A 25,874-nucleotide genomic window follows, 5' to 3' on the forward strand; every position below is an offset into this window, starting at 1 on the left:
TTATAAGAAACAATATACTAAATTTGCTTTTGATAATGCGTTAGTTAATTAGATTCTAGCTTGAATGTCTTTAACAATATTTTTGAACTTTACAAAAAAACAGAGTTAACGCATGCATGTATAATGACATAGCACCGTATATCCAAGCAAATTAAATCAGGTCTCATTATATATAGAATTATGATGCAGCCCTCGATCGTATATACACATTTCAATGCAAAAATATATAAGATATATATTAATATTATATCGCGATAATAATGCGTGGTGGTCCAATTTTCAATGTTAAACTAATTGCTCTCACATGGGTTTTTGTATACTTCCAAATACCATATCACATGCTATACGGAAATTAAGATTAAGACGATAGGTCTCAGTACACATATACATAATATATATATCACACGTACGACGATTCTTGCATAAAAAATTATACAAGTACTCGACTAATATATATATATATAATTTTAACAATCAACATTTTTTAATAATTGATTTAAATTATTGAATATGATACAATAATATGCATACCTCTTGGGACAGCTTGCCTTGTCTCTCCACGTTACCATTTTTACAAGAGAGTACTAAAATTGAAGAAAATACTGCTTATTACACAAGAAATATTACTAGAAAGTAAATAAAACTTGTACATGCATGATAGAGACAACATTGAAGTACTAGTTGATTAGCTTGCTCTAGAAAACTCAATTCGGGCGACGATTGAGAAGATTGTAATGATAAGGGCTTGATTTAGAAAGATAAACAATTGATTCCGAAATGGCACAAGATCTCTTGCAAGAAGTCTGCATATTCATGAATCCAAATCCATCACTCAAAGACCTTGAAATCTTGGATCTTCCCTTCCAAATGCTACCAAAATATGTGTCATGGTCACGTTCATCCTTGGAACATGCCACTAGCGCCGCAAAAAAGGGATCCCTTTTCAACGACGTCCTAGTACCGCTAGTTTGATGCTTCTTGGGAGATATCTCGTCTTGGTTGCTCAGTTTCTTGGAGTTCGAGTTGGAGTTGGAATTTCCGGCCGGCGGCAAGGGGAGGATACGCCGCCCGGAGGGCTCTTTCTTTATCGAGCCCTGACGTTTGGGCATGCCGGGGATTTGTTCCCAAGCGAATGGGACTCCATCGATCAATTTGAGAGGTGTGGTTGGGCTAAAAGGAGAGTTTTCTTCATTGAGAGACAATGATATTGATGATTCGATGGACGAGTCCGACGAATCCGACGGTGATAGTGGTGGCAACATAAGTGTCCGGCGAGGGGTCTGCCGGATTCTTGAGGAGGAATGGAGAGATTCTTCCTCATTTGGGAGGGTTTGAGCTTGCCTTGTAGTACTCATTGCTCTTGAGGAGTGGGAAGTAGAGAGCATGCTTTGATAATTTGGTTTTGTATCATACCCTTTTCGTGTACCATATGGCCGAATATATATGTGAGTTTCTTTCTACTATATATATTACTATTATTAAGGAAATGCTATATACAAGGAGCTAGGGCTAGTGTGAGTTATAATCTCTTCCGAGGTTACAAAACTACGTGCCTAAATTTATTTTCTAAATTAAAATATATTTAGAGTGATTTTGTAATATATATTCTCAATAGGAATGTGTAGCCGTGTGTGTAACCCCTTGTTGTATATATAGATATAATATAACTCTTACTATTATTAATTGCTATGAATAAATAATATTAGACAATGATTGTAAACAGATGAGATTATTAAAATTGTGGTGAGTAGGAATGAAAAAGAAAGAATAGTAGGGATAATTAAACTGATAAAACGATTCCAAATAATATAACAATAATAATGAAAGGGATAGAAACAAGAGTAAATGATGAATTTGAGATAAGTGGTTGCAAAGTGGGGTGCGTATGCGCGATGTGGATGTTACCTTAGTACACAGATATATATGATGTTTGTGTTTGTGATTTCTATCTATATCTATACACACACACACAGGAGGCCCAAAATTCCAATTAATTTATTTATTTTCAAAAATAATATTAGTTATGCATAAAAAAAAATTTGATTTTGCCCTAGCACGCACGTCAAGATTTCGTCACAGTTAAGCCAAATATTTCGTAGTAGTGGTATAAAAAGTGTTCACTAGTTAATATATAAAAAGTTGCGAAGAATTATATATATATATATATATCCAAAATCTGTGGACATTGATATATATGTTAATCGATATCGGGCATAAAGGGGGCAAAAACTGGAGAGCCTCTGCTTTATTTGTGGCCAATATAATTGGTGTGGCATGTGATGGCTTGTGGGCCGCCGGGGTGAGGCTTTTGTCTTCTCTTTCGATTCCTTCTAATACTTGCACGTAGTTCAGTAGCCCCATTTCTTAGCTCCGATCCATTTTCCACCACTACTATTATTATTATTATTATTATTATTATTATTATTATTATTATTATTATTATTATGTACAAAACGAACCATAATACATGAAAAACAAAACCAAACCGTTTTTCGATAACAAGCATTTGAAACCGAAAAACCTAACTGAACTTTACAGAAACCAAACCAGACCGAGGGTCGAACACCGCTGTCCGGTTGGTTAACGGACTCTTTTGCCATTTAAGAACAACGCAATTTATAAGCTTTGAAATTGTATTTTTTTTTTTTTTTTGGATTAATACAGTCTTGTTAAAAGTTTAGTTTTCACCAAGTAATTTGGATTTTGTTTTTAGTTTTGGTTTTTTTTTTTTCTCGAAATCAATAAACATAGCAAATATTGTTTATTTAGTTATTTGGCATCGATGCTTTTGTACGTGGCTCATGTGACAATAATAAAAGCTACGTTAATAAAACTACATAAGCAAAAGGAAAAGCTTTTTTTACTCCTATTTTGAAATATTGTGTATTGTTTTGGTTTATCTTTTCTCCTTATTTTTGCTTAGTTGAATTTTAATAATACATGTAACGTGAGATTTATTTATACCACATGACTCACAAAAGAGACATTCTGTGACAAATAAGCAATATTCAATATTTTTAATAGCTTCCGACGAAAACATGACAAATTACATAATTGAAATCCAAAATAAACATAAACAACTTACAAAATCTTGAATTTCCCTTCATTAACTGAATCCCGATATAAATTAATAAAATGTTATAATGATGCGTGGATATTATTATTAGGGAAAATTGCAAATTTAGTCCTGTATATTTGTTATTTTGCGATTTTGGTCCTCTATGTTTTCACATTTCAGTTTTAGTCCGCTATCTTTATTTTTTTGGCAATTTTAGTCCTTTTTCCGATGTGGCGCTGACGTGGCACCAATTCAGTGCTGATGTGGATCTGACGTGTATAGTACCACGTAAGCATTTTTGAATAAAAAAGACCGAAATTGCCAAAAATCAGAACATGCAGAACTAAAACTGAAATGTGAAAACATAGAGAACCAAAATCGCAAAGTAACAAACATAAATGACTAAATTTGTAATTTTCCCTTATTATTATTATACATCGTGTCATCGTGGGTTTTTTTATAATTAATTTTAAAAATAAATAATTTTTTAAAAGTAATGTGGGTGGTGGAGTTTTGCAGTACTACTGCAAAACTCCATCACAAAGAGCGGACGCTGCAATGGCTGCAGCGGAAATTTTTTTTTTTGGTTTGTTAATTTTTTAAAATGTTTTTTATGGTTTTGAATCGAAATAGGAGATCCGTATACCAGATATGGTTATGATTTTAAAAATTAATGTTGATCGGATAATTTTTTTTAAAAAATATTAGTTTATTTATCTTTAATTTTTTTAAATCAACTAATATTTTTAAAATAAATTATTTTTAAAAAAAACAAATGGTTACCCGGTTAAGTATGATTTTCATAATCACAAAAACTCTAGATAATGTCTCATATATCTGATAGACGAATCTACTATTCGATCCAACACATAAAATATTAATTTTTAAAAAATTAACAAATATTGATAAATCAACTAATATTTTTAAAATAAGAATTTTTTTTATAACAAAGGTTATTGATTAACAATAATTTTCAAAATCACAAAAACTCTAGATAATGTCTCATTTATCTGATAGACGAATCTCCTATTCATTTTAACTTATGAAAAATATTAAATTTTAAAATGATTGCTAACTCGAAAACAATATTTTTTTAAAAAAATTATTTTACAAATATTAGTTGATTTATCAGATATTTTTTGATTAAAAAAATTTAATATTTTCATAAGTTAGATTGAATAGGAGATTCGTCTATTAGATATATGAGACAATATCTAGAGTTTTTGTGATTTTGAAAATGATTGTTAACCGGATAACGTTTGTTATAAAAAAATTTCCTTTACTTTAAAAATAGTAGTTGATTTATCAGTATTTATTAATTTTTAAAAAAATTAATATTTTATGGGTTGGGTCGAATAGTATATTCGTCTATCAGATATATGAAACATTATCTAGAGTTTTTTGTAATTTTGAAAATCATATCTAACTGATAACCATTTGTTTTTTAAAAAAAAAAGTTAATTTATTTTAAAAATATTAGTTGATTTATCATAAATTAGTTGATTTAAAAAAATTAAAGATAAATCAACTAATATTTTTTAAAAAAATTTATCCGATCAACATTAATTTTTAAAATCACAACCATATGTGATAGATGCAATTTCTTCTTATTATTATTATTATTATTATTATTATTATTATTATTATTATTATTATTATTGGAGATTTATTTATTTTTACATTTTATTATTGGGAATATTATTGGACTTTTTTTAAAAGAAAACAAGAATACTATTGGACTTAATTATTAGAGGAAGTTTGACAGAGCTTATAAGCTCTTGAAAATAAATTATATGTTGTTTTATAGCTTATAAGCTATTTAAATTTTTTTGAAATTTTTTTTGTCAAACAGCTTATAAGATGTCAAAATAAATTTAAAGGTTGAGATACCGAGTCAAATACCGACTTTTCGGGATACTGTACCGAAAGTTTTTCGATATATAGACATTTTTTTTGGTATATCGAATTTTTTTCGGTATCTATATGGTATGAATATGAATTTTTTTCCATACCAAAATTTCAAATTTTCGATATCGGTACCGATATAAATTTTTTCATACCAATATTTTTTATACGATATACCGAAAACTCATCCATATAATAAGTTGTTTGATAGCTTATAAGCTTATTTTAAAAAATTAGATTCACCCCTATTTTTTTAGAAAATATCTTATTTGATATTTTACTTCATATTATCCTTATATATTTTATTAAATTCTCACCACGCCTTCTGCCCATTTTTTGTACATAATTTATCAAATTTTTTTCTAAATTAAAATTAAAAATAGTTTTATTTTTTAAATATATGTTTAATATTTATAATAAATTTAAAAATATTTTTTATATATATTCCTATTTACAATACATTCATAGTATTATACCATTTTTGATAATTTTGACAATAAAAAGTTCTTATAACACAAACACATCAACATCTTTAATTTTTTTAAAATAAGTTTATCCAAATACTTTTATTTATAAAATAAAACCCGACAACTTATAAACTATTAAAACAACAAATTTATAAGTTATTTTTAATAAATTTAGCTAAACTCAATCTTAATGAGTTGGGGCGTCTCATTGCTTTAGTCAGGCTCAACAGTTGTAGAGTTGGGGGAATATCTTGGGCTAAGATTACATATCTCCAAATTTATGGATCATCTATAGAGTGAGCCCATTGTTATGGGCCCAAACCCATCGTTTCAATTAAAACTGCAATGCATGAAAGATGATCCAGTAAACAAAAGTTAGTGGTTTTTCGACGGAAATACACGGAATCCTAATTTACGAATATAAGCAAGTGTAGCGTATTCTTTTTTCAAAATAAGCTTTGATATATTATTGATTTCCTCTTCTTTTTTTTTTTCCCATCCTTTTTATATAACGAAATATTATTATTTTTGTTGATCTTAATGAATTTTGTAAACCCTCTTGTATAAAAGTATATACATTTTGTAGGACCAAAATTTTATCGTTTTGCTTGGACCATGCATACAACACCAAATACAATGCAAGCATAATTTTTAGTGGCCCAAGATAATTTTTATCGCTTATATAAAACGCGTAGAATTCCTTTTTCCTTTGCCATCGCCAATTAACTGAACTATGTGATCGTATATATATATATATATATATATATCATTCTCCCGTCAAAAATTTATATATATCATTCTCAATAAAAATAAATAAAAAATTCAAAAGTGGCATGGCTTCAATATCTCGACAATATAGACTTAATTTTCACCTGCACATGCATTCAAGAATATTCTGAATACAACTCAAAAAAAAAAAAAGAATATTCCTAATAAATACCATATATCTTTAATTAAAGTTGAATTGGCATAAGATTCCCATAATTATATAATTATTAATGTATAACTTTTTGAAAACTTTGACGACATGGGTATGATGTAATTATCCCTGATTTAAATAGAGGATAATCACGGCCTTAATTATCAGCTGCAAAGTTGGTGAAAGCATAAATGAGAGTGAGATGTTTATAAAAATCAGTCCTTTTATCATCCGAAAAAGGAAATAATATTAAAAAAAATTGTGAAATAAAGATTAAAAAACGTTTCTTACAAATAATCCCAAACATTATCTAAAGTTTACAAGGGATAGTGATGAGTATATATCATATATATGAAATCTAAACTGCACAAAAAACTATGATACATATATGTTTTCCTATATATGATCTTTTGGATGGACGTGGACATGAGCGGATCTATTAAGTGGTAAGAGAGGGCAGATGTTCTTCCTTGAGTTTTGATATCAAAATATTAGTATGTTTTTTAGATTTTAAAATTAAAGTTATGGACATAAAATTAAGCTAATGATTTAGAAGTCAAAGTTTACCACTCCTTATGTCATTTAAAAATCGTCTTCGTAATCCAATGAGAGATGAATATGAATTTTGTGTGTAAATTTATTTTTCCAATGATTTTTCTTAATTTGTGAGTTTGAAAAAACAAGTCTATATAATTGAAACATATTAACTATTTTTTATCTTTGGTTCTTTGTCCTCTCTCGACAAAATTCTTGGATCAACCCCTGCACGTGGATTATTCGAATTTCAATCACATGCATAAGCTGCTGGACTTTTAAAATTCATGCATTTGGCTGTGCTTTGAAATTCAGAGCGCGCGGAAGCCATGAAATTCTGAACCATGCGTAAAATATTTGTATGATACATGGAATTTGTCACATCGGGCCATTTTCAGAAAAAAAGGAAAATATCTTACTGGACCAAAGAAAATATTAGGGGGGCAAGCGACTATCCAGTAATGGATGAGAACTGGGATGACTGAGGTTGTCTATATATATCCATGTGTCACAGTCAAAACATAAAGTGATTGTAACCCTAGCATGCATATATTTAATAACGGAGTCAAAAATATCAATTTATTTGGATTAAAATTTTAAGTTCTTCAATACTTTAATTTTTTAAATCGGGTTATTCGGGCTAATATCAAATTAATTCAAAATTATTGAAAATTAATATATTAAAAATTTTAAAAAAAAAATTGTGTCACCCAGGCTAAATTAAAGCCCTAAGTGGCAATATATGTGGCTGCGCCACTGCATATATTGTAAGTAATGTCCAAAATGATGGCCCATCCTTCCAAGAAAATCAATCATCTCTATTAGTTACCTCGTGTTAGTCGGCAGAATATATAGATTTGGACAATCATCTCTCGGTTTAAACTGACTTTTGTCAATAACTCAGCCACCATTAAATGTACGTACGTACATTGTCACATGTAAAATGCAAATGATGCATCGTTATGCATGCACATAGGAATACACGTGGCTGTATGACAGAACGCCACGTAGCAAATGTCTCAGTTTGGCGTGGCAAGAAATTGGGAATAAATAGAGGAGGAGAAGGGGGTATGGGGAGAGAGTAACAAACTATACTTTGTTCCATTAATCAGGACTATTTTTCGCTCTTCCTTTTTTTAACTTTGATTTCACTTTTTCCCGTTCCCTGTGCGCTTACGCATTCATTCTCTCCTGAAAAAAAAAAAAAAAAAAAACAGAGAACAATGCTGGTGTCTCGTGAAGCAGCAACTGAAAATAATTCCTCGCATGCTGTTCATGATGAATCTTCGTTTCCAATCACTCTCAAGGTAATTACAAATTAATTCCAACTTAATTTGTGTTCATCATATTTTTAATTCCAGAGATAAATTAGGGAACTTTTTGATGATTAAAAAGTTGAATTGGTGGTAAAATGAAGATGTTAGCTATGCCTGAGCCGTAATCTGAAAGTTTTTTCAAACGTTGATGGAAGAAAAAGACATTGGCTTTTTTTTTTTTTTTTTTTGCCTTTCATTTCTATAGACTACACAGTGTTAATTGAGCTGTACAATGAGTGCAGTTCGCGGATGTTTCATACAAAGTGAAGCTGCCTGATTGCAGCATGAAATCAAGAACCAGAGGAATAAGAAACATGTTCACCGGAGTTCCCACGCCTGATTTAGAGAATTCGGTGGCGGAGATCATTCACCGCCGTCAAGAAAGAACAATCTTGAATGGAATCACCGGCTGGGCGGAACCGGGGAAAGTTTTAGCCATCCTGGGGCCCTCCGGCAGCGGCAAATCAACACTGCTCAACGCACTCGGCAGCCGGCTTCACCACGGACACGGCCGGCTTACCGGAAGTATACTCTACAACAACCGGAAGTTATCGAAACCGGTCAATAAAAAAACCGGTTTCGTGACACAAGACGATGTGCTATACCCACACCTCACAGTTCGAGAGACCCTCGTTTTCTGCTCATTACTTAGACTCTCGAATTCCGTACCCAAAAAGGAGAAGATTTCGATCGCGGAAGCTGTGATCAACGAACTGGGCTTGTCGAAATGCGAGAACACGGTGATCGGCAACAGTTTTATCCGCGGGATTTCAGGGGGAGAAAGAAAAAGAGTGAGCATAGCGCACGAGATGCTGGTAGACCCAAGTCTGTTGATCTTGGACGAGCCCACTTCAGGGCTGGATTCGACGGCGGCGTTCAGGCTCGTGACGACGCTGGGTGGGCTCGCGGCGAAGGGGAAGACGGTGGTGACATCGGTTCACCAGCCATCGAGCCGTGCTTACCAGATGTTTGATGATTTGCTGGTGCTGTCGGAGGGAAGGTGTATATACTTCGGGAAAGGGAGCGAAGCAATGGGCTATTTCGAAAGCATTGGGTTCTCGCCCAGTTTCCCCATGAATCCTGCTGATTTCCTGCTCGATCTCGCTAACGGTACGATCTCTCCCATGTCTCATCCTTATTTTCTCTCCACACATTCTATTAATAATTCTTGGTAGTTCGTTATCGATCGACCCAATCTATATGTACGATAAAATTTAGTAAGACGACTTAAGATAAACGTCATAATATAAATTTGAACCCATTTTCTGACTGAAAACTTAGGCCTTTTTTGGGATTTGTTGGAGTATTTGACATCGGCAGAAAAGTCTCATGACTTTGAAACATATCGGTATCTCTATGACAGTACTTAATCAATTGGGTCACAAGTATGTGGATATTGTTGCGAGAGGGTCAAATCAAATTTACTTCACCACCAAATTGACATTAAATTTTTGCATTCTTGTGCCCACCCTATAAACTTTGCTTGTGAGCATAGTTTTTGTTTAACTCTTTAGCGTCAAAATGGGTTGAGTTCGACCGACAATTAGTCAATAATCTATATCTATTCTTACATGTATGGTCTCCATATATGAAAATGAATTTAGACGATTGGATGCAAAATTAATATTAAGATAATGTTGTCACTAGCTCTCATTAACTTGACAAAATGGTGTCCAATTTATTGCTCATTCGGACTACACGAATGGTGGCGAATGTGGTGCATACCATTGTGTTAGCTCTTTTCATTTTAAAGTTTTTTTTTTTTGTTTTTGTTTATAATTTTATAACTGATTTAACTATTAATTTAATCATCTTATAACCGTGTAAACAATTATTTTAATTAGCTTAGTTAATCAATAAATAACTAAAGTTATTATTTTGTGTGCTTTGTGATACACTATATTAATTTAATTTATATATTTTAAGTAAATTAATTGTCTAAATAAATTAAATTGATTAACGATTTAAATAATATTAGATTAAACAATGGCTCGTGAATAAAGTTTAAAAATATTAGATTGCATTTGGATGAATAGATTTGAAGTTAAGAATTTACATCTATTGTTTCGGTAAATCCATTTGAGACGAGTTTCAATCAAACCCTCAGTCAATATACATTTTTTTTTTTCGAAGCCGCATGTTGTGGCGGGGGCAGTCAATATTTTTTTGAGTTAAAAATATTATTTCAAATCATTTCAATCTTAATTCTTAGCGAGGATTAAAAAACATTAATTAACTGGGGCTTGTGGATCACTGAAGGCTAGTGGAATCTATCTCAGATATCCAACATTAATTAACTTTTTGCACAAAAAAACATTAATTAACTTTTTATATAATTTTTTAGTTATAAAAAGTAAATGAAATCTATCCCCTTAAAACGTCATATTCTCATTCCAATATTTGGATCCACCACCACTGCTCTCCTCCGTCTTGCCCCCAATCATTTGAACTCTTAATACTAAAGTTGTTGGAAATTTAATACTTTTTGGCCTAATTTGTTGAGAATTTAGATGGAAAGGGGTTACTTTTCGGTGGGAATATTAAGTGAACAACATAAATGACTTATTACATCATGAATCTACAGTAAAAAGGGATCGGAATAATTTTTTTAATCTTTGCCTCACTCCACGTGTCCCCTACCTGCTGAGCTTTTGGGCCATGCTTTGCTTCTCACTTCTGTTTTGAGTGGTAAGTGTTTGCGTGGATTAACAGAGATTTTCGACCAGCATGTTTCCATTGATGGATTTGATTTGATTGAAAAATTTTAAGTTTTGTTAGGACATGTACTTTAGAAACGTTTTTAGTGTTTTACAAGTGAAAAAAAAATCTTAAAGTATGTGTTTGAATAAAAGTTTTGTAAAATATTTTTGAAAACTATTTTTTAAAAAGTGTTATCCGATGATGGTTTTTAAATAACACTAGAAAGGTGGAAAAAATGAACATTATTATTTTTGAAATGTTAAAATGATTTTATAGAATAGTTGTCCAACCACATATTTATTATTAAAATAATTTTAAAAATATTTTATAAAAAGTTTTTGAAAAACATTTTTATAAAACTTACATATCCAAAAGGAACCTTAATTTCAAGGAAGATAGTGCATTTAAAGCGAATTGATTTGCGAAACTTGCTGGATATGGATTCAATCAAGAATTTATAATTCTGCTTCGAAATTTGTTCGGTTTGATATATTTTCCCTCAATTTAATTTGTTCGGTTTGATATATTTCCCCTCAATTTTTTGGATTTTACCCTGGCAGAGAATAATATATAGTTTGTGGTAAATGACATGTTCAGCATCTATTCTCGTAATGAAACCAACTATTAATTGGAGAAAATGTGCATTAATTAAAAGTTTATTAATTGGTCGTTTAAGTTGGATTATCATCTTCAAAAAAAGTTGATTATCTTTTGAACATATTGATTTAAAATCAAAAAGTTGTCTTGAATAATCCTTAATGGAGTATGTTGAAGTGGATTTTGGTGTCATCTTTGGATTGGAGCTTTCACCATTTTACCATAACAAACTCTAGCCACCGAATCATCTCAAAGTATCTCATTCTTGTGTTTTTTAAGAGGAAATCCGTCGAATCTTTAATCTAAAGTTAACTGATTCCCAGTGAAGTACGGTAGCGTTTGAGATTCCTTCTAAGGAGCACAAAGTTTTTTGAAGGAAAAACTCAAAAGTGTTTTTTAGAAACAATTCCAAGCACTACCCAAATTTCCTAGATGAATGGACACACATATATATATATATATATATGTTTTCTTTAATTCGAGATATTATGAGACCAAACTCCATGTAATATATATGCAAAGCTCGAAATATTTTATTGGTCTTATCTATTGAGATCAAAAGTACTTGACACATGAAGTTGACCAATCATTATATATTTGTAGTGGAAGTAGTTTGAAAGAGACAAGTTATGGTTCTCCTAGAGAACAGCATCTCATTCATACAAGTAATCTTGAGCACTTGTATACATCAATGTAATTATCTTCAATTGAATTGTACTAGCTAGCTTCCCTTAACATGTGGGCATCCTTATTTCCCACGTCCGTCAGTACAATTTTTTGTACAATTTTTATTGTTTTGGATCGACATATTGATGTATCTCATCTCTTCATAATGAGTGGACAATGTGTATCAACATTCAAAGCCAAACCATGTCATATTCTTTGCCCTAGATTTGGCATACAAAATGACTGGGTGACGGCACCGCTAGGAGTCGGGACGTACTATGTATGAAAATGATCGATCTATGTTAAAATATCGTGCACTGGTAAGTGATACTTCTATGGTCTCTCAGAATTTTGAGGGGTTTTAATCTGAGTAATGTCTGCCTCCTGCTGGCCTAGTTGAGTTCGTTTGTGATCATGATAAATATTGGAATTTGCTTTCTTAGGATACCATCGAGCGACTTAAAAAGTAGGTTTTGGCATATGAATTGGTATTTAATATATTCACTTTCATTATATAACCTTAGGACACTTTGGAGTGCCTCATGATTCTTTAAAGATTCAATCTTATTGAGTTGCACCAAGTCACTTCTATTGGTAACATTTGAAAAATGTAGTAAGAACAACACGTGTAAGGCTTTTATGCAAAAGGAAGTTCTCTTCTACTAAAATAAACTTGGAAAAAATTATAAAGGAAGTGGTAATGGTGGACCAAATCCATAAGCGGCATAATGTTGAGTTGAGTAGACTCCCCACTTCAACACCACCATTGGACAACTTGTATTATCTTCCCTCTTCTACTTATTGCTCATTATATACCCAATAGTTGATGTATGCTTGAACATACGCAGCATTCATAGTATGTATTTCATTTATTTAATTTTGAAAATAACAATACATTTTAGTGCTATTAAATAGGTTTTGTCTTTCTTTCTTTTTCTGTTGAAACCATAAACCATTGACATGCGAAGAGGCCGAATGGATTTTATATATTCAAACCACTCACGAATGGAAATCAGATGCTAGAATACTTGGGCATTGCTTGATTGTCTTATCACAACACAAAAATAGCATGCTTTAGTTGTTCATATAGCGTAATATGTTGAATGTGGATATGTCAATTGGGATATAATTTACTCGAGCATCTGAAGTATCATAGTCTCCTGACTTTAGCTGAGAACACAATATTTGGTTTGATTTTGGCCTTTAAACTTGTTTTTGCTGCAAAATTTGTTTACATGGCCAGCGTATAGCGTCCAGAAATGGCATTTCAAGTTGAACATGACTCAGATGGGGGACGTCGGCACGACATTTCAAATTTCAAATATTTTGAATTTTTTAAATCGTGCATATATAAACGACTTTTGTCAAACATTACCTGATAAGTTTTTGATCCACTTTTGTGAACGTAGGGGTATGCCAGCTTGATGGTGCAAGTGAGAAAGAAAAGCCTAATGTTAGGCAAGCCCTTGTGTCCTATTACAATAACTTATTGGCTCCAATGGCAAAATCGGCTAGCATGGATTCCCCACATGCGGTACCCAAAGAACGAGCGATTGAATCGACTAAACATTATGGCTGCACTAGACATCTTTCCACATGGTTCAATCAATTCAGCATTCTCCTCCAAAGAAATCTCAAGGAAAGAAAGCCTGAAACCTTCAATTCTTTGCGAGTTTTTCAAGTGATCACAGCTTCATTGCTAGCAGGTTTCATGTGGTGGCACTCAGATTACCGGGACATTCAAGATCGCCTAGGCCTTCTCTTCTTCATTGCCATTTTCTGGGGAGTTTTCCCATCTTTCAATGCAGTGTTTGCCTTTCCTCAAGAACGAGCCATTTTCACGAAGGAAAGAGCTTCTGGGATGTACACATTGTCATCTTATTTTATAGCTCGGGTAACGGGAGACTTGCCTATGGAGCTAATCCTCCCCACACTATTCCTCTCCATAGCATATTGGATGACAGGGCTAAAGCCTGAGCTCTCTGCTTTTGCACTTACTCTTCTAGTTGTGCTAGGTTACGTGCTCGTTTCTCAGGGTCTCGGCCTTGCACTAGGTGCACTGATCATGGATGCCAAGCAGGCTTCAACTGTGGTCACTGTCACAATGTTGGCATTTGTTTTGACAGGAGGGTACTATGTACACAAAGTGCCGTCTTTCGTGTCATGGATAAAGTACGTTTCCACTACATTCTACAGCTACAGGCTTCTTATCAATGTTCAATATGGCGACGGGGCAGGGATATCCACATACCTTGGTTGCTCATCTGGAAGACAAGAGAGAGCGACCTGCAAATTCATTGATGAGGACATTCGAAATCAAATCCATCCTGCAATGAGCGTAAGCATATTGATGATGATGTTTGTGGGATACAGATTATTAGCCTATATTGCATTGAGGCGACTCAGAGCTTAGTACCGAAGAAGTGAAATACCACTATTACCATATATAGAGAAGCTGAATTTGAAAAGGTGCTATGAAAGGCTCATAATAGCTAGGTGAAAGAGCTTTGGATTTGACTCAGGTTTACTTCTGTAGCTTGGATAGTCAAAGCGTAAAACTGTAAAGAGGTATTGATTGCATTTGAAATTAAAAAATATGCAGAAATTTTAAGTAAAGACAGGCTGAATCTCATAACGTTGAAAAATGTTATGGTCATTGCTAAAACCTAGATGGATCTTCGGCAAACTCTAACAAAAAACTTAGAATTGACGCCTTGAGATCTTCAACCTTAGCCCTACTTTTTGTTTCAAAAACACCTTTAATCACACGACTGTAAAGTTTCTCAAGCTGTGGAATGCTGTAATCTTTTGACCGCACTACAAGCAGATTCTTGATTGACTCGATTTGACTGGAAATCTCTCCATCAGTCATGGAAATGTCTTGGGAGACATCTCCTCCGGTGATGGAAATGCCCTGGGAGACATCTCCAGTGTCGCAATCAACACTTTCATGCAGGCTGCCATCTGCAACTGTATTTTGATGCTGCTGCTTAACTATGCCATTCATTTCAGAATTTTGCGACGATATTGGTGGAACTGAATCAAGTTGTGATCCCTCTTCTGCTACCAAAACATTGTGCCAACGAGGTCCCAACATCACGCATGTGAAGAAAATAAAACAAAGAACAGTAAGTTCCTTAAAAGGAAAACCAATTACCCACGCACACTTATAAATTAGTCCAAGGCCCGTCTTTGAAATCTATGCAGAGCAACAAAATTGTCGATGGGATGAGTTTTACTGAAGTAATAGTTCAAAGTAATATGAATTGGAACTAAAAAAAAAACCGAAACGATGAAAGATACGGTAAGCATGTAAGCGTTTCAGGATTGACTGATGTGCCAGGTAGCGAAGAAAAGTTGATGACAAAAAGGCCGCCAAGTTCCAAAATTATAGGGAAGGGAATGATACCTGCATGAGATGCATCGATATGTTTTCTAGGTCTTTTGAACCCTTCAAAGCCTTGATCTAGATTAACTTCAGGCTGGACATTACGAAGACGTGCACTAGCCCTAGTCACAGCTGTCATCTGGACAACCGGAGTTTGCGGGAGTGCAGCTTCCCCAGTATCATCAGGCAAAGAGATGGGACCTCCTTCATCAGCGATTTTGTCACAAAATGCAACCAGGGACGGATCCATCTGGGATAGCATACCATGCACCTGAAAAATGAAATGACGATTCTTTAAGATAATGGCTTGAACCTCCATAGAGAAAATTAAGGAGAAAGTGGTAGATGAGCATACTGCATCTCGAAGTTCATGAGCTCTGCTGACAATCCTTGCCCCATTGTAATCATCTCCATTATATTTCTAATCAAAGCCACGGAAAACATAAGAACAGGTTCTATTGTACGAGTAACAGCATTTATTGACAAGGCAAAACCAACAAATGGAGCAAGCAGTATATCTTGAAAAATTAAACGAGCAAATCGGATCACAAATTTTTTTACCAGCATTTCACAAAATAACAAACTGTTTCACAAGGAACAAATGTATGCCAAACTTTTATAAATAAGGTTGGGTACCCCTGAAGGAAGCCCTGGAAACAATACAAACTCAAGGGAAGCCTAATGTTTCAAGATCAATATCATGTTCACACACCTTGGCATTAGTTAAAATGAGATCAAAATCCTCTAGGAAAGCTTTACAAGTGATATATTTTCCACTGTCAACATGCTGCAGCAAAGTCGCCATGTCCATGGGATTCTGAATTATTGAACGATAATTTGGTGCATCTTCGTCCATCACCGGATAACGGAAGACACTAAAGCGCTTATCATATAGAATCCTATAAAGAAGAGGAAAAAATATTTAAGAGGCCACAACTTTGAGAACAGCATGAAAAGCCTGCTCGAACTTATCATGATACTCAATCTTGAATCATGACTGGTTTTAGAGAGAGAATTGTAATTATCGCAGATATAAATCAGACAGAAAAAGAGGCAACAAAAGAAAATATAGCAAATAATGGCCACATCAGAAACACCACCAAACTCCATGCTTTCAGAAGTAACTACAGGCATATATAATCATACTTGATGTTGTAGTCAATAAAAAGTGTATACGTAAGTTGACATTAATAACAGATTCACATAAGGAATCTTAATTTCATGATGATAAATGGAGTGGAACATTGTGATAAGCAATTGAAGTTTCAAAATATTTACAAAATCACTTCAAGAATGTCTGCTATTCATGCCAGAAAATAACAGAGATGAAGCTCAGAAAACAAATATACGTGCAGTATAATGCTCAAGATGATTCAACTTTTGGGCCATAATACATTAGTCCCAATTCTGAACCTACGGAAAATTAAACGTTAATACCAACTACACTGCCCTTAAATCACGAAGTGGATGCATACAAAGCAACATGCCACAGACACAAACCAGCGAGATCAAGTAAAAGAAATAGAAACTAACCGATTGCAAACATCACGAAAGCACATGCGCAGTCGACGAAGTGCATGTCCCTGAGTTTCAGCTTTTGCTCTCAATTCAGAGGCCTTTGGTCCAGCATCAACTTTTGGTGCTTTCAGAAGTTCAGGAAGGCCCTCGGATCTAAGAGAATCTTTTATTACATCCTCAGATTGAACTGACAATGCAGCTTCAATGAGCCTGTCAAAGAACAGAGATCTGTCTTCGGGACATGGTGCCGTTAAATGCAAACTGTCAGAAAGAAAAGACAATTATATCAAATTGGAGCTTAATTTAAAAACATCTTAAATATTTCCAGTTTGAAGAACAGATGATAATCTGGAACGATAAGAAACCGTTATTTTTATGTTATAAATGTGGAAAATAATTATCTGATAATTATTTTTTTTGTTTTTAACCGCAGACCAGGGACAAAGAAGCAATCTCTCCGTGTAAACATAAAAAGAAGCATATAAAAAAGCCTCAAGACTGTTCTCCAAACTTCATCATAAGGAATAAAATATTCATCTTTCCCATGAGAGGCTTTTTTTTAACTTTCTAAATTTTAACCAAAGCAAAAATGCTACTTAACACAAAAGGAAGTTCCAATCTTCCCCTCCACCATTTTAAGTAAATTACAGACCCTATTTTTGTCCTTTTGAAAGAGTAACAAGGACGGTACGTTGACCAGAAAAAAGGGGATTGATCTGCTTCACATTGGATTCTTGGAATTCAGCTACTCCAATACCCAGGGAGAGAGGAGATTAATTGAACAAGACCATGAAGATGAGTAGATATACCAAGGTGCAAGCTCTTAATACAGAGGTGAGTCCATCTTTCTAAAAAAAATATTTCCTGTTGGTGGACGAGAAAATGGGTGTGTTGCAAAGGAAAAGTCATAAGTTCACTCCTAATGTTAAAATGAATAAAACTATTACCAAATCATATAGTAGGAAGGAGGAAAGAAAAAGAACAGCTGAACTTCACAGCAAACGATTCAAACAAACAAATCATTTGCATTTGCATGCACAAAAGACCTGATACAACTGGGATGTTGTGATGTGATTTTTCAAAATACATACACATTGCATTCAGAGAATATGGAGGATGAACTCTCGCATATCTCAGCAAGAGACATGGAGGATGTTCCAAACAGCAATACAGGCAAGTCTGATGGTAATTCTTCCATCAGCGATCGAAGCACAGCCCTAAGCAGATCGTGAGCCTAAACAAAATACAACATTTTACCCATAAGACGCTGAAGAAAAAAGAATTGAAGAGTTACCAAAAACAGAAACATAATCAACATCCACTCACACTCTCCCACCACAAGTGAAATTGAGGCAGATAAAGTATCGAGGGCGTAGTTCTTCTGGCTTCACCAAATACGTGCACCAGTGCTTCCTCGGGAGTTTTGGCCCCAGGATCAGAAAGTAAAGAAGGCAATGCAAGGGAATGAACAGGAAATTTCTCTAGTTCATGTAAAACTGCAGGCCCTATATGATCCTGTAAAACTAGTGCAGTAAGTACGCTTAGTTAAGACTTAAGAGCAAGATACATTAATGATATAAGAAGGAATCAAAACATTTACCAGTCCAACACCATCATCGCCACAAAGTAAAAGCTTAGGTCGATAGACAAGGGAAATTGCAGAGCCATAGGAAAGCATAGAAAGCTTGGTGATTTCTGATGAAACTGTTACAGCAGGGAAAATGTCAGAAATAGTACTCATGACTCTCTGAAGTTGTCTTTGTAAACAGGAAGCCACAACAGGAGATAGGGGCCTAGAGTTCACAATGGAGCCTCTATGAGCAGCAGGAGTGATTGTAGACATCGCTTCAACAAAGTGATACTTATCAACCTTTACGGAATCAATGTCAATCAAAAACTTGTCATCACTTGTGTAAACCTGTGGATATCTTTCACGAAAAGCACGAATGGCAGCTTCAGTACATAAAGCCTTTAAATCAGCTCCACAGTATCCCACACAACTGGCGGCCAACTCCAACTTTAGCTCCATTGAAGGAGGTTGCTTCCACTTACGAGTATGTATGCCCAATATTTCAGCTCGCGCATCACAGCCAGGTAAGGGGAAATTGAACTCACGATCAAACCTCCCAGGGCGCCTCAAGGCTCCATCAATGGCATCAACCCTATTGGTCGCTCCAATCAAGACAACTTGCCCACGAGAATCTAGGCCATCCATCAAAGCGAGTAAAGTTGACACAATAGAATTATGAATTTGCTCTTGTTTACTGGACCGAACAGGTGCAAGCCCATCGATCTCATCAAAGAAAATTATTGAAGGCTGATTTTTTTGAGCTTCTTCAAATAACAGCTTCAATTGTCTTTCAGCTTCGCCAACCCATTTGCTCAGCACGTCAGCACCCTTTCTCATATAAAAACTTACTTTCTGCCCTGCTTTTGAAGCAGCACAAGCCAATGCTCTTGCAATCAATGTTTTCCCCGTGCCAGGAGGACCACATAGCAAGACTCCCCTTGGTGGGGTAATGTTGTAGCTTGCAAAAAAGTCTGGATATAAAAGAGGGAAGAACACCATTTCCTTCAGAGCATCAATATATTCAGAGAGACCACCTATATCATTAAAACTCACAGGTTCATCAATTTGTACAGGCTGAATATCAGCCCCTCCTTTGGAACTAGGACCAGCGGTTTGAACACCGGAAGTCAAATTAGAAAGGCTATCATTTTGATGAACCCAACCGGATGCTGCATTATTCAATCCCCAGGCTGTCATTCCATGCAAGTCTGGTCCCCCGAGTAACCAAGGCGCTCCAGATCTCCCACCACCTCTCCCCCAAGGTATTGGAGGCCCTTGATCAAGCTCATCCACTAGAAGGGAATCATCAGAATCATCAGCTCGTGTCATGCGATGACGTTTGTGAACTCGTGACCCACCTCTTCTCCCATCTCTGCCCACTTTGCTTCCCATTCCTTGATGCAGTATTCTTCGTGGAGAGCTTGGCCTACGTTTACTCTCCTCAATAGAAAGCCTGCGAACATCTGCACGATTTCGGAGATCATAACGTCGTCTACCTTCTTGCTCTTCACCTTCTTCATCATCACCATCTTCTTCCCCATCCTCGCCATCATTCTCACCCGCTCCTTCATCTTCAGCCTCTGCATCATCAGCATCCTCCATGTCATTTGCATTTTCTGGAACATCGTCTCCCCTTTTCTCCTCGGATGAACTCTGTTCCTCATCAGATTCCATACTTAATGCTTCCCTAGAATCCACTTCTCGTCGACTTCGAAGTCCACCCCGACGAGGTCGAAGTCCTTCACGACGAGGGGCCAATTCATCTTGCCTGGCACTATTATTGTTTATTCGTTTAGTAGCTCTGTGAAATGTAGGAATCTGAAACACAGTTGCTTGTATTTTAGCACAAGGAAAAAAATATCACCGCAGTACAGAGATTGAAGCTATAAAAGCAGATAAAATCAGCTAAATGTTATGGATTGCATAAATAATTCGTCAATGAAAAAAATACAAGCCTTACCATTAGATCATTGTCCTCTGTTCCAGAACTATCTGTGTATTCTACATGACTCAATGGAACTCTCCTTGTCCTAGTAGAGCGCCGAAGATTGGTTGCCGATGACTACAACACGAAAATGTAGCACATCAGTTTTTCAGAATTTATCTTTGCAATTAGTGAAACACTAGTTTATAAAAAGAGTCTAGGAACAATGCATTATCAAGAATAGCAACTGATAATTTGAGCTTAATTCTAATCAACTAAAACACATAATCCACTAATTGTTAAATGAAAAGCTAATAGCTAAAGTTACATACATTGGCATTTGACGATCGCAATGGGCGATTTCCAGGACGCAACATCTTTGCTATCTGTGCAGCTGCTGTCCTTGTTTTACTCTTTTTCCTCTTAGTTCGCAAGATAGAGGAGGGAGAATAGTACAAGTATTGGCGGCAAAACTTTGGCCTACTTTTAAGCCTATCACTTGTACGAACTGGCCTTGAATCAGGCCCATCCCCTTGTACCGATCTTTTGGAATACATCAGAAGCAACTAGCGCCTTTACATGAACTTCAAAGAAAGACAAAAACATGACATATGTTAAATGTTGAATATTGAATAAACTGAAACACAGAAGGCGACATCTTTTATCAAATTCGAAGATTAAAGATGACAAATATATACAATATTGCTGCAAGAAAAAAAAAGCTACGCCATGTAGTGTCTTAAGTAATAGTCAAGGTTCCCACACAATCAAAATTACCGCACATGTAAAGCAAAAGAATTTTAAGAATTACCAGTGGAAAATTAACAACTATACATAAAAAATAGTCTCGAATCAAATAAAAAGAAAATAAACTAAACTTGTGCACGTATAATGGAAAAAAAGAGCCGCTTTCCAAGTCACCCAGAGTTAGAAAATAAGCTCTCCATCCGGTTCCCCTTCCTTAACCCTGGCACCACTAAACTCCTAGGCTTAGTTCGGGAGTAGGGATTTGGAAAGAAAGGAATGAAAATTTAAAAACTTTGATTGTTTGGGAGATTTTAATGGAAGGAAAAAAAGACAGATTTGTTACGGATTGAGAGTAAAATTTTCCATCCAAATACGGGTGAAAACGTAAGGAAAAGTAAATTTCTCTCCTCTTCTCACTTTTCTTCTCTTCCAACTTACAAATTAAGCCAAATGATACGGATAACTAATGGTGATGAAAACTGGGAACTTAAATCCATCGGATCAGAAAGCAAGAAAAAAGTTAACAAAATCTTAAATATCTTGTCCAGATGGCCTAAGTCAAGATCCATTACAAAATGCCTTTACACGCAATTTCTCTCTAGAAAGGCAATACCCTATTATAAAGCACTTCTTCTCCCGATCACAGAATGATTCAAATCCACAGCCTTGTGAGGAACACAATCTCGGGATGTGGTTAAAGTTATTTTCCGTACAAACTTAGGTAATCAACTACTCAATCAATAAACTGAAAAATTAACCACTTCTGAATATCTATCCTGAATGAATAACATAAAAATACAGAAAAACTCAATTCCCTTTAAAATTTTAAAAAATAACAGCAGTTTACCTAACATCAACTTGAAATCTATTTCTCAAATTCAAGTTTCTTCTCCAATTATTGTTCTATCACATGCAATAAGCTTTTTAACAGAAGATTCAGTTAAAATAGGTGATGAAATGTCGAATATAAACCAAAATGAACAAAATAAGAAAAGGAAAAATTGAAAATACATAAATGGCTAAATTTCTGCCATGAATTCATTCCCGATGAGAATGTAATCTGTAAATTTTCGTGCATGCGACGCACAATGAATTAAAAAATAAATAACAAACAGATATTTCAGAAAAAACTAGAGCTCGAAAACTAAATTATAACAAAAAAGTACGTACGATGATTCAAAATCAAACAAGAAATTGCCTCTTTTCAAAAAAACTATAGATACGATCTTTTATCATATAAATTTTTTAACTGTGATTTCTAGCGATGCTGTGAAGACAGGTCGAGTGAGAAACTGAAGAGGGCAGGCAAACTGAAGAGGGCAGGCGATACAAAGGAAGAGGTTTTGAGCTTGGTTTCATTCTATTGTTTTTTTAATTGTAATATTAATATATATAATATGTTTATATATTATTTTGGGCTGCTCCGAAATTGCATCATGCTGGACCAAATGTCCATAGGCCCAGTTACGTCTATAATAAGCCCGATTCAAATTCTCATATACAATGTTATTTAATAAAAGAAGAGGGCATTAAAAAATTAGTAAATTGTTTATTTAGAATTTTTATTTATTATAATATGGTTTCTCTTAATTCCACCTTTACGTTGATAAATTTAAAAATTTATGAAATTACCTCTCAACGTGTTTAACTTGGTAGTTGATTTTTTTAAAAATAATAATAATAATAATTACCCTCTCTTATTCATAACTAACGTCTTGTTGCATGCATGCTAAACAATCCGTTTTTAATAATAAAATTATATTTTAATTAAATTGTCAAATAAAATGAAAAAAATAGTTAATAAATGAAAAAAATAAAAGAAATTGAGATAGTGGAGGGAAGCGGTTTATAATGCGTGTTTTTCTTCTTCTTTTTTTTAGTTTATATTATATTTTTGTGGGCATACCAAGAGACAAGATACCAACTAAAGATTTCTTACCTAATAGTGGTAATATATTGTCAAATAAAATGATTGTACTATATATTATATTAAAAAATGAGATAAAAAAATGGGAGAAAGAGTTATTAAATGAAAAAAAAATTGTGATAGAGGAGGGAAGCGATTTATGATTTTTTTTAAAGTTTATATTATATTTTTGTGAGCATACCAAGAGACCAACTAATAATCACTTGCATGATAGTAGTAATATCACTACAAATAATAATAATAATAATAATAATAATAATAATAATAATAATAATAATAATAATAATAATAATAATAATAATAATAATAATAATAATAATAATAATAATAATAATAATAATAATAATTGTAGTGACCCTTACCCGGATCACCTACTAAACAGAACTTAGGCATGCAATTAACTTAATTAAATAGATATCAGAATAAAACTGCGGAATCCATAAACAATATACAATCCCAAGTAAAGAAATCTGTAATTTATCCAATAATATACAACCAAATCGAATAGCTGTATAAACCCAAACAACAGTAATAAAACCTAAGCGAAGCTCCAGCCGGCCAACCGCTGACTAGCCCCTCCTGGATCCACCCTCCTCGTCCAATCGCAAACCTGCCCCATGGAATAGGGTGTCCAGAAAATACAGAGTACGAGACGTGAGCATAAAACGCTCAGTGCGAGAGTATGAGTATACATGCATGCAAAGTGAACTCCCTATAGACACGAGGTCAAGGATCAGATAACAGAGACAGACCGGGCCCTGGTATGTAGCACGCTGTGCCGTCGCTTCAGGAGGTGGCTCCCATACCGAGATAACCGTGGATACGCCGGACCCAAATCGATGGAAGTCCATCCACTAACAGGATAGGGTACAACCCTACTAACAGACATCTCGAAAGAGATACAGCAAGATGCAAATGAATGCAGCATAATATCATGGCATATAAATCATGCAGTCACATAATACATGCATACTCAGTCAGGATATCTCGAACAGTACTTTCGTACCTCAAAACAGTGCAAGCTCTACCAACTCTAGGTCCACGCCTATAGTCTGCTCTACACTGCCAAACGATACTACTATCATTAAAGTGCTCTAAAAACCTTAACTAAGCTATTGCATACTCCTAAATATTTATAGGAAGCAAAAGCTATACATTCGTCCGTCGTTAGCCCTTTGATGTCGATGCCTCCAGAACTTGGGCACAACTCCGCTACGACTACCGAATGCCTCGCCGACCTCCGGACCAAGCCTAAGAAGACTAGAACAGCTCCAAAAGGACTAGAAAGGAAAGGAGAACTCGGAATTGGCAAATGAAAGTGAAGCCTCGGCCTTCTATTTATAGACAACGATCGGAGCTTCCGATCCTTGATCGGAACGTCCGAACCCCGATCGGAACGTCCGATCCTGCCATCGGAGCTTCCGAAGATCCTGATCTGCCACGTGTCAAAATATCACTTGTTGACTCCGGATAGGGGTGATCGGAGCTTTCGGTCCTGATCGGAGCTTCCGGTCTTGCCACACGTCATGCCTGACGTAATACCGATCGGAGCTTCCGATCCTGTTCGGAGCTTCCGATCCTGATCGGAGCTTCCGATCTCACCTTCGGAGCTTCCGAACTCTACCCAAGTAATTATGATTAATTCCTTTAATTACTCAATTAGGGTACGGGCTACTACAATAATAATAATAATAATAATAATAATAATAATAATAATAATAATAATAATAATAATAATAATAATAATAATAATAATAATAATAATAATAATAACAACAACAATAATTGTAAGGCCCCGAAATTAATTATTTTGAGATTAACAGAGTTGAATTATTATCTATTTTGGAATTAGTGGAAATTAATTGAGCCGGGATTGAATTGATTTATTTGGAGTTTCAGGGGCCAAATTGCAATATTGTAGGGTTGGACTTAGTCAAAGAATGGGATTATTATTATTGTTGTTGTCACCTCTCTCTCCCCTCATTCCTCATCCCCTCCAGCTTTTCTTCCGTCCGATTCGCTCGATCCGACCGTTAGATTTCAGATTCGAGTTGAGGTTCACGATCACCGCAACGAGGGCGTCGATTTGACGTAAGTTTTGCTACGATCCACGAACTTTGAATTTTGTTGGGTTGTCAGAATTTGATAATTTTCGGGTATGTTGTGCTTGAGCTAGCATAGATCGTGTATTCGAAGTCGGTTTGGAAAAAGAACGAAGTTTGGATTTTATATGAATTTTTAGGCTTAAATTCAAAAATGGGTCTTTGGATTTTGTTAGATTTTGTTGTGTTTTGATGGATTGGAAGATGATATGAGTTGTTTTGAATGGTCGATGATGTTGTTGATTTTTGGTTTGACCGTTATAGCCGTTATGTCGTCGAAATCGAGTTTTGGGTTATCGGTTGTTTGTTTGGTTCAATTCCGGGTTTGTTTGAGTAGTTGGATTGACACCGAATCCGTATATTCTTCATTTTCAGATTTGGATTGAAGTTTCGGGTTTGGATCGAACTTGGAAGTTGAATCGAATCGAGAGTTGGAGACGATTTGAATCCTCGACGGACTTGAAAGGTAAAAGATGACATTGATTCGAATGGGGTTGAATACTCGAGTTCGATTGACTCTCGAGCCCCGAAAATCA

General features: G+C 34.8%; 3 protein-coding genes across 4 annotated transcripts; 1 reads left to right on the top strand and 2 right to left on the bottom strand.

Annotated features, from left to right (window-relative positions):
- Positions 1-539: 539 nt before the first annotated feature.
- Positions 540-1,598, bottom strand: LOC140867406 (uncharacterized). The gene has a single exon (XM_073272471.1). It carries the CDS (start codon positions 1,383-1,385, stop codon positions 705-707), a length of 681 nt encoding a protein of 226 aa, XP_073128572.1. The 5' UTR covers positions 1,386-1,598; the 3' UTR covers positions 540-704.
- A 6,400-nt stretch (positions 1,599-7,998) lies between these two features.
- On the top strand, positions 7,999-14,575 carry LOC140860079 (ABC transporter G family member 25-like). Its single transcript, XM_073262843.1, has 3 exons — positions 7,999-8,190; positions 8,442-9,309; positions 13,572-14,575. Exons 1-3 carry the CDS (start codon positions 8,107-8,109, stop codon positions 14,573-14,575), a joined length of 1,956 nt encoding a protein of 651 aa, XP_073118944.1. The 5' UTR covers positions 7,999-8,106.
- Positions 14,576-14,704: 129 nt separating this feature from the next.
- Positions 14,705-22,657, bottom strand: LOC140860078 (ATPase family AAA domain-containing protein At1g05910). 2 transcript variants are annotated; one of them, XM_073262842.1, is made up of 11 exons: positions 22,560-22,657; positions 20,895-21,146; positions 20,599-20,700; positions 18,669-20,456; positions 18,395-18,583; positions 18,160-18,302; positions 17,084-17,329; positions 16,263-16,449; positions 15,906-15,971; positions 15,572-15,821; positions 14,705-15,222 (listed from the first exon to the last, which is right to left on the bottom strand). In XM_073262842.1, the coding sequence occupies exons 2-11, from the start codon at positions 21,117-21,119 to the stop codon at positions 14,822-14,824; spliced, it is 3,597 nt and encodes a 1,198-aa protein (XP_073118943.1). In that variant the 5' UTR covers positions 21,120-21,146; positions 22,560-22,657; the 3' UTR covers positions 14,705-14,821. The 2 variants fall into 2 exon arrangements, with proteins under 2 accessions (XP_073118943.1, XP_073118942.1); XM_073262841.1 differs by having other exon boundaries at positions 22,480-22,657.
- Positions 22,658-25,874: the final 3,217 nt, after the last annotated feature.

This window comes from Henckelia pumila, chromosome 4 (assembly GCF_033568475.1).
Source record: "Henckelia pumila isolate YLH828 chromosome 4, ASM3356847v2, whole genome shotgun sequence".
In the NCBI taxonomy this organism is placed as follows: domain Eukaryota; kingdom Viridiplantae; phylum Streptophyta; class Magnoliopsida; order Lamiales; family Gesneriaceae; genus Henckelia; species Henckelia pumila.